Source organism: Lotus japonicus, chromosome 4 (assembly GCF_012489685.1).
Source record: "Lotus japonicus ecotype B-129 chromosome 4, LjGifu_v1.2".
NCBI classification, from domain to species: domain Eukaryota; kingdom Viridiplantae; phylum Streptophyta; class Magnoliopsida; order Fabales; family Fabaceae; genus Lotus; species Lotus japonicus.
The window spans coordinates 79531987-79547027 of NC_080044.1; the positions used below are offsets into that span (position 1 = coordinate 79531987).

Here is a 15041-nt window from a genome sequence, read left to right on the forward strand (position 1 = left end):
TTTTGTAATAATTTTTTCATCTATTTTTATTGAATTCATATGTAGATATATATTTGACTTAGTATTATTTATAAATTTGAGTTATTAACTTATTATTATTGGTTATCATCATTTGAATTGATAATTAGTTTTTATTGGTTATGGTTTGGTATTATTTAATTTTATCCATATAACAAAAAAGTTAAATAAGTAGTAACAGCTTGATCGACGCAAAACATTATCAAACTTAGATACATTGTTTGACACTACTATGTTATATTTTGCATCTTGTAATTTAATTTTTATAGCTAAATGAGTTTCAGTTTAGCCAATGCTAATAATCACATGTAAGTTGTGGGTCAGTCAGGTCTTAGGTATCGGCTAGACCGGCAGAAACCTATGTTAACTTTGTTACATTTAGCGTTAGCTTTATCCATACTAAATGTAGCGTGATCCTTGATGGTCAAATAGGTTTTATTGACTTAATATATATTAGCCTTGAACCATTGCTAAATGTGGATACTTTTTTTTTAGTTTCAACCAATTTACACTTGGTCACAACTTCAACGAAAAACCGATGGTAATTTGATGTTTGCATTGGCTTTTGGTGAATTAGCGTCAGAAGCCAACGCTAATAACTTTGTTTCTTATAATTTCCATGTGGTTTTAATCCTACTTATGGATATGAAAGCATGATAATCCACATGATGTCAAATAAAGAATTTAATTGGACATTTACAAGCACCAACAACCCCACTTTATATATTAAGAAAATCCAACTTCTCAGGTTGAAAAACCATTACAAAATAATTAGATAAACCAACTACTTCCTCTGTTTCTATTTATAAGTCACAAATAATTAATTCTCTTAGATTAAGAAAAGTAGTTAGTACCAGGTCGTTGCGGCATAGGTGGTGTCCTCCGAAATTCAGATAGAAATATTCTGGGATTCTTCTCCATCAATTTGGGTCATGGAGGGGCAGCTGAAGCTGAGTTAAAAGCGATTTGGAAAGCACTCATTTTCTGCAACCAATTCCACTTCAGGGATCTTATCATTGAAAGCGATTCGACTGTTGCTGTCGGATGGGTCAATTCACACCGAAATAGGCCTTGAAAATGGGTAAATATATTAAACGAGATAGATTATCTCATGAAGGTGGTATCTTGCTTGGAAGTGAAGCATAATTTTCGGGAAACAAATGGAATTGCTGATTTCTTAGCCAAAAAAGGTTGCACTAGAACTGATACTATTTGGGTCTGTGAAAGCCTTCGTTAACAGCTTAGGGGCTGTTCTTTGCCTGGGTAGTTTGGGGGCTCTCGGTGCTCAAATATGGGTCCTGTTTCGCATCTTATGACTAAGGATGCAATGAAGGCGATGTATGTGGAGCAGCAGGAGGCTTAGCTATGCTTTGGAGGTGAAAGAGCAGCTTGCTGTTGAGAGGGCCTCGTTGGTTGCTAGCTAGTTTTGAGGGTGGTCTCTTCAATTATTTATGTTCTCTAATGCTGCATTGCTGGTTGATGATCTGGACGATGACGCATGCTGGTCTTGCTGCCCTTGGTGAGATCAAGATGGTCCTTGCTGCTGCTGCTGCTGCATTTTTATCGTCTTTTCCCTATTTTATTGTTTGCTCTTTCTTTTCTAGCCCTTGTCTAGTTTCTTTACTGTTGTTTTTTTCTTTTGCTATTGTTGCTTTGCTTGGTCTTCAACTCATTTGGGAGAGTTTGTTCCCAAGTATTTCTTTTATCTATATATTTCCTTTTCAAAAAAAAAGAAAAGTAGTTAGTAACAATAAATTTGTAAAGGAAATGATTAGCTTTCCTAAACTACCCTTATTTACTTTCCTATGATTTTCTCTCTCCAAGTTAATATTCAAAAAGTTCATAATCTCTTTCATATTAAATATGAGGGTGAATTTGAAAAAAATTATTTAATGCTTCCTAAATATTAGAAAGTGACTTATATTTAGGAACAAATTTTTTTCAAAAAATATTACTTATATTAAGAAACGGAGGAAGTACTATAAACTAGTATTTAATTAGCTCTAAAACGATAACCTGAACTCTGAACGCACTCCATGTGTAACGATAACACAGACTTTTTTTTTTCCAAATAAAGAAAGCAGCCCTATACAAATAGCAAGGTCGTTTAATAGAGTTGAAAATATTGACAAAACTTATAGCTTTGTAAGTTTTATGAGGGAAAGAAAACTAGGTCGATCGCTTTATCATATAAAAGGTGAGGTGTCGCATAATACAGCAAATAAAAAGATCTTTATCAAGACCCTGATAAATAATAAAAGAAAATATGTTTGCTTAATTAATATTGTCCAACATCAAACCTAGCATGTTAAGCTATTGTCCCCTTTTCACAAAGACATTAATGTTTGCTGCTTTTCTCATCTCTCATTCTCAGCCAATATACATATAAATATGAACTTAATATTCATTGATATGTACCTGTGCTCATCCTAACAATATTGAATTGGTCAAGAGTACTCATATCTTTCTTTTGGTTGTTGAGTACTCATTAAGCAAATTATGGAAAAGCTGAATTTTGTTAAGAATGGAGTGAGCAGATTGCCTCCTGGTTTTCGTTTCCAGCCAACAGATGAAGAGCTTGTGTTTCAGTACTTGAAATGTAAAGTGTTCTCATTCCCATTGCCTGCTTCCATCATTCCTCAGATCAATGTCTGCAGCTATGATCCTTGGGATTTGCCAGGTATATTTGGAAACTCTTCAACAATTTTGAGACCAATTCTAAAGAGAAGTTCAAGATTTCAAAATTAATTATGATGAAATAAAAGTTGATCAACGATGAACTTATATTCAATGTGTGTGTAGGAAATTGTGATTATGAGCAAGAGAGGTACTTTTTCAGCTCCAAGGAATCTAAGTATCGAAATGGCAATCGAATGAACAGAAAAACCAATTGTGGCTATTGGAAGGCAACTGGGTCAGACAAAAAGATATCTTCTTCAACAAGTAATGATGGCATTATGGGGATAAGAAAAACCCTGGTTTTTTACCAAGGCAAGTCACCAAATGGCTCCAAAACTGATTGGGTTTTGCATGAATATCGTCTTGTCGGTGTAGAAACTAGTGCTTGCAACTCAACCCAAGTAAGTTCCTTCCAAATAAAAGATGTGTGCATACGATTTCTGATTTCTGGCGGTCATTCAATCGATATATTCTTTAACAGTGATTTTTTACTGCCACAAACATTAACTGTCGTTCAAACCCTCCGCTGAAATGATATGCTGATTGGATGTTCGTGAAAATTATATGTGCAAGTAACATTTTCATTCAAATAACGATACTACTCCCTCCGTTCCTAAATAACTGACACTTTAAGGTTGTTGAACAAGTATTAAGAAATACTTCCTCCGGTCCTTTTTATAAGAAACACTTTGGAGATTTTTCTTGGTCCTTTTTATAAGAAACATTCTTATAAAATTAAGTCAAATAATTAATACCAATGCAAAGGGACTTATTCCCAATACAAAAATATGTAGAGAAATTGCAAGCACCCAATAGGTATGATCAACATTTATGGTAATTAGCATGATTGTTCTTGTAAAAAGGAAAAAACATCATTGGAATTAAGCATAGTAGTTAATTTTATAAAAAATATTAGTTTACTTGGTTTGTGTGATTTTGTCCAAGTTTTTCTTATAAAAATGACCGGAGGGAGTAACAATTAATGTTCTTGTTTTATTAAAATTACAATCTAACTTCCTACTATACCATTTATCTCTCATATTAATTCTAACTTTTCTACCACCAATAAATGAAGGGTACAATTGGTAAAGTATAATTAATGCTCTCTTGAACTTTGTAAAGTGGCAGATAATTAAGAACAAAATTTAGTTAGAAATAGTGTCAGTTATTTATGAACGGAGGGAGTATTAAACAAGTGAAAACTTGATGGCAAAAATAGAAACAACTTATCTATTTTTTTTCTTAATGGCATTGGTTTTGAATTTGCAGAACTTAAACGAGATAGGAGATTGGGTTCTGTGTCGTGTATTGATGAAGAAAAGAAGTAGAGAAAGTGATGGCGGCACCACTCATAACATGAATATGCAAAATCCAAGATTGTTTGATTTTATGATGGTGAGCAATAGGAGTAATTCTTCTTCATCCTCATCGTGTTCAAGTTCCAGTAATTATAACTTCATGGAGGTCTCTTCAAATGCACCTGACCAAGAAGGAACAAGTGGCTATGCTGATTTTTAAGAGCAGCATATAATATGTTTGGATCGATTTTTAATTTTTTCATAATCAATTCCGACTCCGAAGTTATTTACAGAAGTTTCTTCTTAGAATTGATTTTGATTCTAGAATTAATTATAGAAGGAGTTCCAAACATGTATTTATCCACATATATGTATGTGGTATATCAATTAATGAAAATATGCCAGAGGATGCCTACAGTACTGATTTGCACCTTCAAACATAAGGGTCATTGTAATTGATGATGTATGAGAGATGCACGTTCCCTATCAAAATCTGGTATTATGCTTTTTTTAATTTTCGTACGTGTTTTTAGCAGTAATTAATTTCAGAGAGCAGGAAGGGTTTATTATGTGCAAATTTTAATAACATAACTTTAAATCACTCATGACTTGGGTACATTCTTATTCTCAAAAATAAATATTTAAATTACATCTCACAATATTGATGATTTTTTTAATTTTTTTTACGAAATGATCCATGAAACTACACCTGTTATCTTACTTATAGCATTTACTTGGACATTCCTAGATTTGGTACAGGTTTTTAAAAATATAATTTCGAGTATGTTGAATTTTTAGACATGTAACTTACTCATATTTTGTATAAATTTCATTTTCTAGCAATAAGATTCTTGGATTACTTGGAATAAATGAACTCCCTCATATACTTATCTAAACTTTAAAAAAACATATAAAAGAAAAAGATCATTTATCAAAAGTAATTTCTTATTCTCCATACAAATACTTTTACACTCCATCCTCACATATTCTCTTTAATTTATGAAGGAATGCATTAACTCTTAAAGTTGAGTTTCTCTCTTTGATATCATAAGATTTAAAAGAAAGAGTATAATAGGATGTATATAAAGGATTAATAAGTTTGAATCAATTTTTTTTTTAATTCCCCCTCCAAAGGTAGTAATTAGAGAGAGGAGTAAACCAAAGGCAAAAAAAAAAAAAACTATATTTATTTGAGAATAATAATATTATTTTTTAAATTTGATAATCAATTGGAACGATAGGCAAATTCTGACTTCCCCTAAATGTTAGGATCACCATGGAAGAAGATGATGAGGACCTCTTTCATAGCGGATCTTCATGTGACCTTTTTCTTTTATGAGGTTGTGTTAATTGTCATTCTATAATAAGAAATTGTTATAAACATGTCGAATATTCCAAACTCTTGGCAAAATATAAAACAAAATGGAAAACTACCCTAAGAGAAAAACATGTTCAAAATTTGATCCATAATACCAACATGAACAAACACTATTTTTTGGGATTTACATCTTCTACAATCCTCTTGCCTCTAAAACACATAAAATAAATTGTTAAAGTTTCTACATTTACTAACTTTTCATGCAACAATCAACTATCTTGACCTTTAAAATTAAAAATCAATGGTCAACACCATGCATGAGAGAGCTGCAGACAATCTTGATCCCATGGGCCCATTTTGCTATTTTTGTGAGTACTAAACCATATTTTGAGAAAATGGGTTGCTGGCACAAGCATAACCAAAGAATATTCCAACTCCAACCTATCATGTAACTACTGTTTATCCAAAGTTGACAACCTCCAACAATGAAAACAGAGTTTACAACACAACCAGAGAGCATGTTATTTAAGTTAGTTTCTAAATATGCAAATCCAATCTCTCTTTCTCTCTGGTGAAATTCAAAGCAATGTGTAACATTTTTTCTATTATTGACAACCATTAACTGTAAACACAGACTGTATATGGTTATTTCAATTTTCATCTGCCACACCAAACCCCTTAATAGTCCTTCACCCTCCACATTCCTACCTCCTTCAATTCAATTGAAACTTCCACATTGCACACAAAAACCAATTGTTGTTGTCTGCAATGGGGAGTGGTAATTCAAGATTAAACGCCACCGAAGGAGGAGGTGTTTTGCCTCCGAAAGTGCGGTCCACGCTTCTTAACCGGTTCGAGGAATTCAGAAAACGCAGGAATGGAGGAGCAGGCACCATCTCCAAGAAGCAGCTATTGAAGGATGCAGAGGAAACAGAGGATGAACATTCTCAAATTTCTCATGAATCTGAAACAGAGGATAACAAGGTTTTGGTGCTAAAGGAGACTCAACCAATCAAAGAGGAAACGGTAGTTCAAGTAATAGCCACAGAAAAACTCTCAAGAGTGGTTCCAATGCCCAACCCTGAATGTGAAATTGAGGAACAGAAAGATCAAGTTAACCAAAACACTGATTCCAATAAGGGTAAAACAGAACAAGTTACAGATCCTAACATGGTTATTATAGAGCATGTTAACGAATGCATAGACCAAGGTGTCATAATCATAGATCCTAAACAAGGTAAATTGATTCTTGTTGATGAAAAGGTTGAGGCAGAGGTGAAAACAGAGGTGGTTCATGTTGATGTGAAAGCTGAGGCAGAGTTCAAAACAGGGGAGGGGAAGATTGCAGAGCAGGCTGAGACAGAGGTAAAAACAGAGGAGGGAAAAATTGCAGAGCCTGTGGAAGAGCCAAGGCAAGAAATTAAGGAAGAAGTAGGTGAGAAAAGTGATGATGATAGTGATGATGATGATGAAGAAGATGGAGAATTTGGAAGATTTCTATGTCCTGGATCACCAAGTTTCAGAATTTATTACATTGAAGCAGAGAAAAGAAAGGATCAAGAAGAATGTGAGTACTGTTGGATCAACTTACTTTTCTTTATAATAATCAATGATTTTTTTTTATCAGCATAATAATCAATGAATTGGTTATCTTCAGAAGCTACTCAAAGAACTTTCTCTATCAAAATTAGTTTTTTGACTTTAAATTTAAGTACAGAAAGATTTTCAAACATACACTTAGTATATCGCATGTCTTAAAAAGTATAGCAGAGCACAATCAGATTTTCATGTCACGTGATAGTTGTGAAATTTTGCATCTATCTCTTTTCATAAATATTTAGAGAATCTCACATGTTTAGTACATATTATTAGAGAGATACTACTAGGATTTCTAACATGAAAATATTATGTGAAGTTTCCACACATGAGATGATTGCAGTTGCATATTTAAACAATGTTTGATAAATGCAGGTAAGAGTCCAACCATTGTGATGCACCACCAGAAGTCCCACAGTGCTGACAGTGTTGAAAGCTCTGCATCAAGAAAATCCAGAAGAAGCTCAAACGATGTAAGCTTGTTCTAATTATATTGTTCTTTCATTTCATTTCTGTTTGCAGTATAGTATTAGACGATTCATGAGTCATTGACCCAACAACTTAAATTATTGTCATAGTTGGTTCATGACATGGTCTCAGAGTTCTTGTGACCAAATGAATGATTGGTGATGACTTAAAACAAGATAAACAAAATAATAGTTAGAACATTTTTAATAATATTGTTCATTCTTTGTGATAGGCACTTGAGGTTCTGGATGTTGAAATTGAACCAATTGCAAAGGGAAAAGGGAAAAAATCAAAGAAATTTGGGCCTATGAAAAAACTACTCAAGGTTAAGTCATGCTACTACCCAATGTCTACCTGTACTGGGAATGGCAGAGCTCACCTTATTGCTGCAAAAGCAGGACATTGATTATGGCACTAGGTGTTAGAAACAATGAAGACATTTACACTCACTTCTCTTTTTCTTTCTTTTTAATTTTTTTTTAATTTTTTGGCCGACTTACGGTATGTTTGGAAAAAAAATTCCACACACATTATTCAGGTTAACTCTTAAGCTACAATGTATGTGATTTCATGGGCTTAAGGTAGTATCTGAACGTGTAACCAAACATACCTGTTGTGTGGACCACAATTGACTTGTCTTTATTCGTTATGTAAAAAAAAAGACCTTGTGTATTTCTGGTTCTAGCTTTCATGTAACTATTTTCCTCTGCTCATTCAAAAACAGAAAGAATAGAAGTGGACTTACATGGCATCCAAAATTCCAAACCATTGTGCTACAGTTTAAACAAAAAAATCACAACATTCGTGGACACCCAAGCTCTTGCGTATTTACTTTCAATTTTTATTTTTTTGGATTTTCCTTCAAAGAAAACCAATTTAACCTTTTCATAGGAAAATGTGTATGAAAAATTCACATGAAAACTCACGGAAATAAATCGCATAAAAAATTCATAGAAAACTATTTTTGTGGTGGTTTTTTTATGAAAAAAAAATTCATAGAAAACTATTTTTGTGGTGGTTTTTTTATGAAAAAAACTAATATCACATAATTTTGCATTGAATGTCCGAAGGATGGGAGCTGACTAAGCTCTACGTAACGTATGAATAATTATATCTTCACACCTAAAAAATGAGGCGTAGAAAGGTGGAAAAAGAGAGAGATATGAAGAAATGAGAGAGAAAGTAAAGATGTAATAGGTGATTTAATTGATAATAAAAAAAGAAATAAATAGAAATAATTAATGAAAGTGAAAAAGAAGTGGAGAAGTGAGTATATATCATAACTCGTAACATATTTAGAATTTTATATACGCATCACAAAAGGTGACTAAAATCATCTATCTAATGATGATATCTCATTATATTCCCTAAATTAGTACTTTAATCCCGTTAACCATGCTTCTATTAGTTTAAACACCAGAGGGAGGTGAATCACATAATTAAGAGTGAATACACATCCCTACTCTCTTTTTTAATGAAATTTTTGTATGAATTACCAATGGGAAGAGAAGAGTGTGTTCAGTTCATATAAATGCCACTTCCTTTCATTTCATATTACGCAATCAAATTTTCTTGATTTCCACCTATAATTATCTGGCGATGGGCCACAGACACATTTGGCTAGTCATTTTCACTGTAGGTGATTGAATCTGCTTTCCTTCATGATTATGATATGCTTTGCATAGTCTTTCAATTGAGCCCACCCTTAGCTTTATGTGACAAGAAATATCCATAATTAAGTTAAGATATTACAATAAATTAAGGATGGCTTCTTGCTAAAGGGACCTGATCATTTTATTCTAGGAGGTGGTTCGTGAAATAGATAAGCATTAGTGACTAATTATTGTGGTGGGTAAACAAAATTGACATCTTATATTTTTTTACCATTGATTTTACAAGTCTTTTGCGTGTCGTACTAGTCCCCATTAATTACTTTTGTTGTGTTAATTTGCTTTCATTTTATTTAAATTAATTTTTTAAAATCAAAAGTCAAATAAAAATATTGTGAAGGGAAGGAAATTTAACCTCCATGGTCCATGCTCTCCCTTCTTTACCCGGAAGTAATAAATGCAAATTATGATGCTCGGCGAGGTAGGTAGAAGGATGTGACTTAAGTGACTTCATTTAAGCTTCATGTGATGCAAGCATAATTTTCCATCCATTTCAGTTCAGGATCCTACTCAAGTAGTACTAGTAATTAGCTTCTTCTACTTTGATCCCAATCCATTACTACACCAATCACATAGGTAACAGAAAGTTATTTAAATATAATCATTTAAAAGCCTGAAATATACCAAAATAAAAGAATATATATTATACAATATATATCGTCACAATCAAGTGAACATCAGGCAATACTCTATCTTAGCCCAAGTCAACATAAATGACTGGATGACTGCCCAAGTGTGTAGTCATCTTTCTATCTCATTACATGTTCTTCTATATATTATATATCTTTAAGCTTGTTCAAGTATCATAATGTATTTTCCAATTATTTTTCTCATTCCCACTGTACTCTATCATAGATGTACATCACACAACCGTGCTCTTAGCTTAATACCGTCACATCTAGATTTGAAGCACTCTCTACTCAATTATTATGGTAAATGAATGTTTCCAACCGAATCCAATTGAAGAGAGGAAAATTCAAAAACGGCACTAATTGGTTTGGTCCCAACTATAGAAACAGTGGATATTATAAGAAAGAAGCTTTCCCTAAAAAAAGCACTTAGCCTTTATGGCACACTTGACTTTTTTTAGGTACAAAATCTATGTCCTCAGTCAGAACACCTTTTGGTTTTTCTTTCTTCCTTCCTTCTTTCTTTCTTTCTACACCTCCAACTCCAATTTCATTTCACTGACAACTCAAAAATCTCACAGTAGTCTCTTTCAGATACAGAGTGGCAATTCTGTTATTACATGCAAACCCGTGTCTGGTTTCTTCCACTACTGAAGATAGTAGTAGTAGAGTGAGAGACAACCTTAAACTCTTCACGTTAAAATCTTCGCTCATTCTCCGGCCACCGCTTACGGCGGCTCCATGCGTTTCCAACACGGTGCCACCGCCACCCACAGCTGCTGCTGACAGATGGGTTGCGCGCTAGGAACTCCGGCCGTCGCCGGAGATCGCCGCCGACGTAGCCCTGCTGCTGCTGAGGGAGGCAAGAATGCCGTCAGTGTTCCTGACAGGCAGAAGGACCCCAACGCCGGCGAAGCTCCGGCGCCTGAGCTCCGGAAATATCGACTGGATTCATTCACGGCGACCCATCAGGGTTGGCCGCCGTGGTTGATGGCGGTGGCCGGCGATGCTATCCGGGACTGGACTCCTCGCCGTGCCAACACGTTTGAGAAGCTTGCTAAGGTAAGGTGCTTAGAACTTGGAAGCTTAACTCTACTTTTCCAAAATAAAACACTTGATTTTGAATATGTGGTTTGTGTTTTTGGTTGTTGTTTTGGTCAGATTGGGCAAGGTACTTATAGCAACGTGTACAAAGCTAGAGACCTTGTTACAGGGAAGATAGTGGCTTTGAAGAAAGTTAGATTTGATAATTTGGAGGCAGAGAGTGTGAAGTTCATGGCTAGAGAGATACTTGTTTTGAGGAGGCTTGATCACCCCAATGTGGTGAAGCTTGAGGGCTTGGTTACTTCAAGAATATCATCGAGTATTTACTTGGTGTTTGAGTACATGGAGCATGATCTTGCTGGTCTTGCAGCTGGGCCTGGTGTCAAATTCTCTGAGCCTCAGGTACCACTTTATTTATAAGCTGATATTTGCACCCTCCCATGTTGTGAGATTCAGTTCATGTTTGGATACACTTTGGAGAACCACACCAAAATCATGGTTGAGAGTCACAAAAACTAATGGAAGTTGCTTCTGTCCACCGTGATTTTGGATTCACCCTGATTTTCCATATCCAAAATGCACTTAAAGGAATTTGAGTTCATTTTATTGTCTAGCCATAAGCGTGTTCGGATAAACAGTTTAATCAAGCGCTTATGGCAATAAGCGCATATTGCATAAACACGGACTCATAAGCCAATTGAAGAAACTTATTGAAATAAACTCAAAATAAGTTACAAGTTAGTAGAGGCATTATTCATGAGCTAATCTGAACAACTTATGAAAATAAAGCACGAAACAACTTATAGCTATGTTTAAGCTATTAACATAAGCTCTCCTTAACACTAGTATAAGTGCTTATACTATGATATAAGCTCAAATAAGCTTTTCCAAATGGCCAAAATCTCGAAGCTCTTTTGGGGATTTTTACATTTAGTACATGATGGAGTTGTGTGAAGCAGTGGTACCTTTTCAAGTTTCAAAAGAGAAAAAGACTAGAACTCTAGAAGGATGAGAGTATCTTTGATATAGTGGAAGTAAAAATGGTACTTAAAGGTTGATTGTTTCTCAGTGTATTCTTTATAACAGGTAAAATGCTATATGAAGCAATTACTGTCTGGCCTTGAGCATTGCCACAGCCGAGGTGTGTTGCACCGTGATATCAAAGGTTCCAATCTGCTTATTGACAATGAAGGAGTACTTAAAATTGCAGATTTCGGACTGGCAAATTTCTATGATTCTAAGCAAAAGCATCCCATGACTAGTAGAGTTGTGACCCTTTGGTATCGTCCCCCTGAGCTTCTTCTTGGGGCTACATTCTATGGCGTCGGTATTGATCTTTGGAGCGCTGGCTGCATATTGGCAGAGTTGCTTGCTGGAAAGCCAATCATGCCTGGACGAACAGAGGTATCACTCGAGTGTTGATTTATGAGTGACATTGTATTGAACTTTTAAAGCTACTAACTGTAATGACTTAGTGTCTGTCTCTCCTAAAAGCATTTTCATTTCAATCCTTCTTTTTTTGAGACATGGACTTCAGTTAAAAGTGCTTTTAAGCATTGCTAACGAAAAATCCTAAATTACAACAAGCACCACACTTGATGCATCAGCTTGATTTTGGTTCATTGCTTTCAGTATAGAACTTGTGTGCAGGTGGGGCCCTAGTTACCAACCCAACCTTGTTGGCTAAGTTAGGACGTTTGTATTGGGCTGTTTCATCAACTTGATTAGTTTGTCTGTTGATGGAAGTAACCTATTAATATTTATCAGCCGATGCCCGATAGGCAGAAACCAGATTAGACAGAGAATAAAGAGAAGCAAATGAAAATGAGAACCTCACTGCAAACTAGATTAAATGTATGTCTGAAAATCTTTCTACAATTGATTCTAAAGTCAAAATCTTCTAGGGAGAAGCTTATGTTAGTAGTTTCCGAGTGCCAGAATTGATTATGAGAAAAGAGAAGCTGAAATCATTTCCTATTTGAATACTTGTGTCCTGGCGAGCTTGAGGAAGTGGATATAGTGGCTAATTTTATGTTTTTTTCAACCTCTTGCACACACGGACATGCATATCTCCCCTTGAAACACATTTCCTGGATGATATATGACTGACTTTTGGATTACTTGGGGTTAGGTTGAGCAACTGCACAAAATATTCAAGTTATGTGGCTCTCCGTCAGAGCAATATTGGAAGAAATATAGATTGCCAAATGCTACACTCTTTAAGCCGCAGCAACCATATAAAAGATGCATCATAGAAACGTTCAAGGATTTTCCATCTTCTTCATTACCTCTAATCGAAACTCTTCTTGCAATAGATCCGGTTGATCGTGGCAATACCTCAGCTGCTCTCAACAGTGAAGTGAGTGATTACTGTGTATTAGCTTATATTTGAGTTGTAATGTATTCACATCTGCTTTCTGTCTTCAGTTTTTTAACACTGAGCCCTATGCTTGTGAACCATCAAGTTTACCAAAGTATCCTCCTTCCAAAGAATTGGACGTAAAACTCAGAGATGAAGCAGCAAGAAGGTTCTATTATTTTGTTATTGTGTTTGATAACTTCTAGACTGGTTTTTGTCTAAGTGCTCATTAAAGTTTCAATTTTTACCATCCTCAGGCGAAAAGCTCTGAGTGGAAAAAACAATGCAGTTGATGGTACCAAAAGAGTTAGAACACGTGAGCGCGGCTGTGCTATTCCAGCCCCGGAAGCCAATGCAGAGATCCAAACAAACTTAGATGTATGCTCCCCTTATGTTGTCTGCTATCCCATACTTGGTCTTATTATGTTATTGAGTTTAATTTCACGTTCCTTCTACAGACCCAACTTCATGCACTTCACACCCTTTCATGTCTATTTTAGGTCTTAGCTTTCTTAATACACTAAGTGTGTGTTTGGATATTCGTTCAGTGCAATGTAAACGAACTTTCATTTCAATCCATGAGCATAGTTTTGTTCACTTTTTATCTCAAAGCAAGTGTTGACGTCCATTTGCACTGATGTCAACGAGTATCCAAACATAGCTACTTCATCTAATATCCATGATACCTAGGCAATTGGGTAAATTTGATTTTGATGATACATTTTATCAATTATAAAGTTGTCTGAAACTTGAGACCTAGACTCTTAAACATCTTTCACTTGGGGTTATCTTATCCTAGGCTAGCTTGACATTTAACATATTCTTTTGATCATATCTACTTAGTTCTTTTAGTGATAAATTTTGTTTGATCTGATTGTTTCTCCCACGGTTAGGTTATTCATGCTTTTCATTTTGGCTTTGTTTTATTTGCTGCATTGATCAACATGTGTTTTCTTTTCTCACTGATTTTCAGAGGATGAGAGTTGTGACCCGTGCAAATGCGAAGAGCAAAAGTGAGAAATTTCCACCTCCTCATCAAGATGGAGCTGTTGGATATCCACTGGATGCATCAAATAAAGGAGCTGTTTCATTTGGAGCCACTGAAACGTCTTTTAGCTCCACCATATCTAATTCAAAGCCTTCTGGATCCGTTGGAAGCTATGCGTCCAGCTCTTACAGAGGGTGGAAAACTAACAAAGCAGGTTCCCATTCGGCGCCATCATGGAAACTTATGCGTGCATTCAAGCCTTCAACTGTTGGCCTTTCTTTCAATTTATTATTTAGGAGAAAATAATCAGTTTCTTTGGATTTTAGCATCCTAGAATGAGGAAAAGAATGACCATAGCCTTCATAAATCGTTTTTGCCCCTGCAATGTGGATCTTAATTTATTAATTTTTTCAATGTTGATCCCTTACTTTTTTTTTATATTTCATTTGTCATTGGAGTTTTTGCTGTATAATGTACAATGAGGATCATTTGATCTGTATATTTTAGAGATTTAACTCCCCCCACTGTACAGTTTTCTGGGAGCACTTGTCTTCTTGTTCGTGAAATGTTCCAAGTTTGCTAGAAAATGATCAAGAATTTTGTTTTCTTATTTAAATGTTTCATTTCATATACACTTGTTCATATTTCAATTTTATTTGATTTTTTAATTGACGAGTACAATTTGCATTATGGTCATGGTCAAACGCATAGGAAATGGATTTCCTAATGTAAGAGAATCCCTATATTCAAGTCACGCAGTCTAAGTCATTTGATCAAAGATCTGTGAGCTAAGATTTTAAATTTATGTCTATTGTTAGGTCTTGATGAAAACTATGAATTGACTAATCTTGATCAGACAACTCACATTGCCTCAATGCAGGGTATCCCTGACCGTAGAGAAAATGAATCTGAAGGCATGAGTTTTTGTGACCGTGTCTCTAGAAATTGTATTATTTGTTTGCCTAAAGCTAGAA

The 15041-nt window shown here is 35.0% G+C and overlaps 3 protein-coding genes across 3 annotated transcripts; all 3 read left to right on the forward strand.

Moving 5' to 3' along the window:
- Positions 1 to 2418: 2418 nt before the first annotated feature.
- On the forward strand, positions 2419 to 4438 carry LOC130715739 (NAC domain-containing protein 83-like). Its single transcript, XM_057565856.1, has 3 exons — positions 2419 to 2698; positions 2821 to 3098; positions 3967 to 4438. The coding sequence occupies exons 1-3, from the start codon at positions 2518 to 2520 to the stop codon at positions 4213 to 4215; spliced, it is 708 nt and encodes a 235-aa protein (XP_057421839.1). The 5' UTR covers positions 2419 to 2517; the 3' UTR covers positions 4216 to 4438.
- Positions 4439 to 5744: 1306 nt separating this feature from the next.
- Positions 5745 to 8049, forward strand: LOC130712768 (uncharacterized). The gene is made up of 3 exons (XM_057562586.1): positions 5745 to 6880; positions 7285 to 7382; positions 7610 to 8049. The coding sequence occupies exons 1-3, from the start codon at positions 6082 to 6084 to the stop codon at positions 7781 to 7783; spliced, it is 1071 nt and encodes a 356-aa protein (XP_057418569.1). The 5' UTR covers positions 5745 to 6081; the 3' UTR covers positions 7784 to 8049.
- A 2017-nt stretch (positions 8050 to 10066) lies between these two features.
- LOC130710391 (probable serine/threonine-protein kinase At1g54610) lies at positions 10067 to 14677 on the forward strand. Its single transcript, XM_057559638.1, has 7 exons — positions 10067 to 10738; positions 10838 to 11122; positions 11807 to 12124; positions 12852 to 13079; positions 13148 to 13248; positions 13337 to 13457; positions 14053 to 14677. Exons 1-7 carry the CDS (start codon positions 10466 to 10468, stop codon positions 14371 to 14373), a joined length of 1647 nt encoding a protein of 548 aa, XP_057415621.1. The 5' UTR covers positions 10067 to 10465; the 3' UTR covers positions 14374 to 14677.
- Positions 14678 to 15041: the final 364 nt, after the last annotated feature.

Coding starts and splice junctions, on each gene's coding strand:
- LOC130715739 (XM_057565856.1), top strand. CDS start 2,518: ATGGAAAAGCTGAATTTTGTTAAGAATGGAGTGAGCAGATTGCCTCCT. Junction 2,699..2,820: donor TGATCCTTGGGATTTGCCAG/GTATATTTGGAA, acceptor ATGTGTGTGTAG/GAAATTGTGATTATGAGCAA. Junction 3,099..3,966: donor GTGCTTGCAACTCAACCCAA/GTAAGTTCCTTC, acceptor TTGAATTTGCAG/AACTTAAACGAGATAGGAGA.
- LOC130710391 (XM_057559638.1), top strand. CDS start 10,466: ATGGGTTGCGCGCTAGGAACTCCGGCCGTCGCCGGAGATCGCCGCCGA. Junction 12,125..12,851: donor TCATGCCTGGACGAACAGAG/GTATCACTCGAG, acceptor ACTTGGGGTTAG/GTTGAGCAACTGCACAAAAT. Junction 13,249..13,336: donor AGAGATGAAGCAGCAAGAAG/GTTCTATTATTT, acceptor TACCATCCTCAG/GCGAAAAGCTCTGAGTGGAA.
- LOC130712768 (XM_057562586.1), top strand. CDS start 6,082: ATGGGGAGTGGTAATTCAAGATTAAACGCCACCGAAGGAGGAGGTGTT. Junction 6,881..7,284: donor AAGAAAGGATCAAGAAGAAT/GTGAGTACTGTT, acceptor TGATAAATGCAG/GTAAGAGTCCAACCATTGTG. Junction 7,383..7,609: donor CCAGAAGAAGCTCAAACGAT/GTAAGCTTGTTC, acceptor TCTTTGTGATAG/GCACTTGAGGTTCTGGATGT.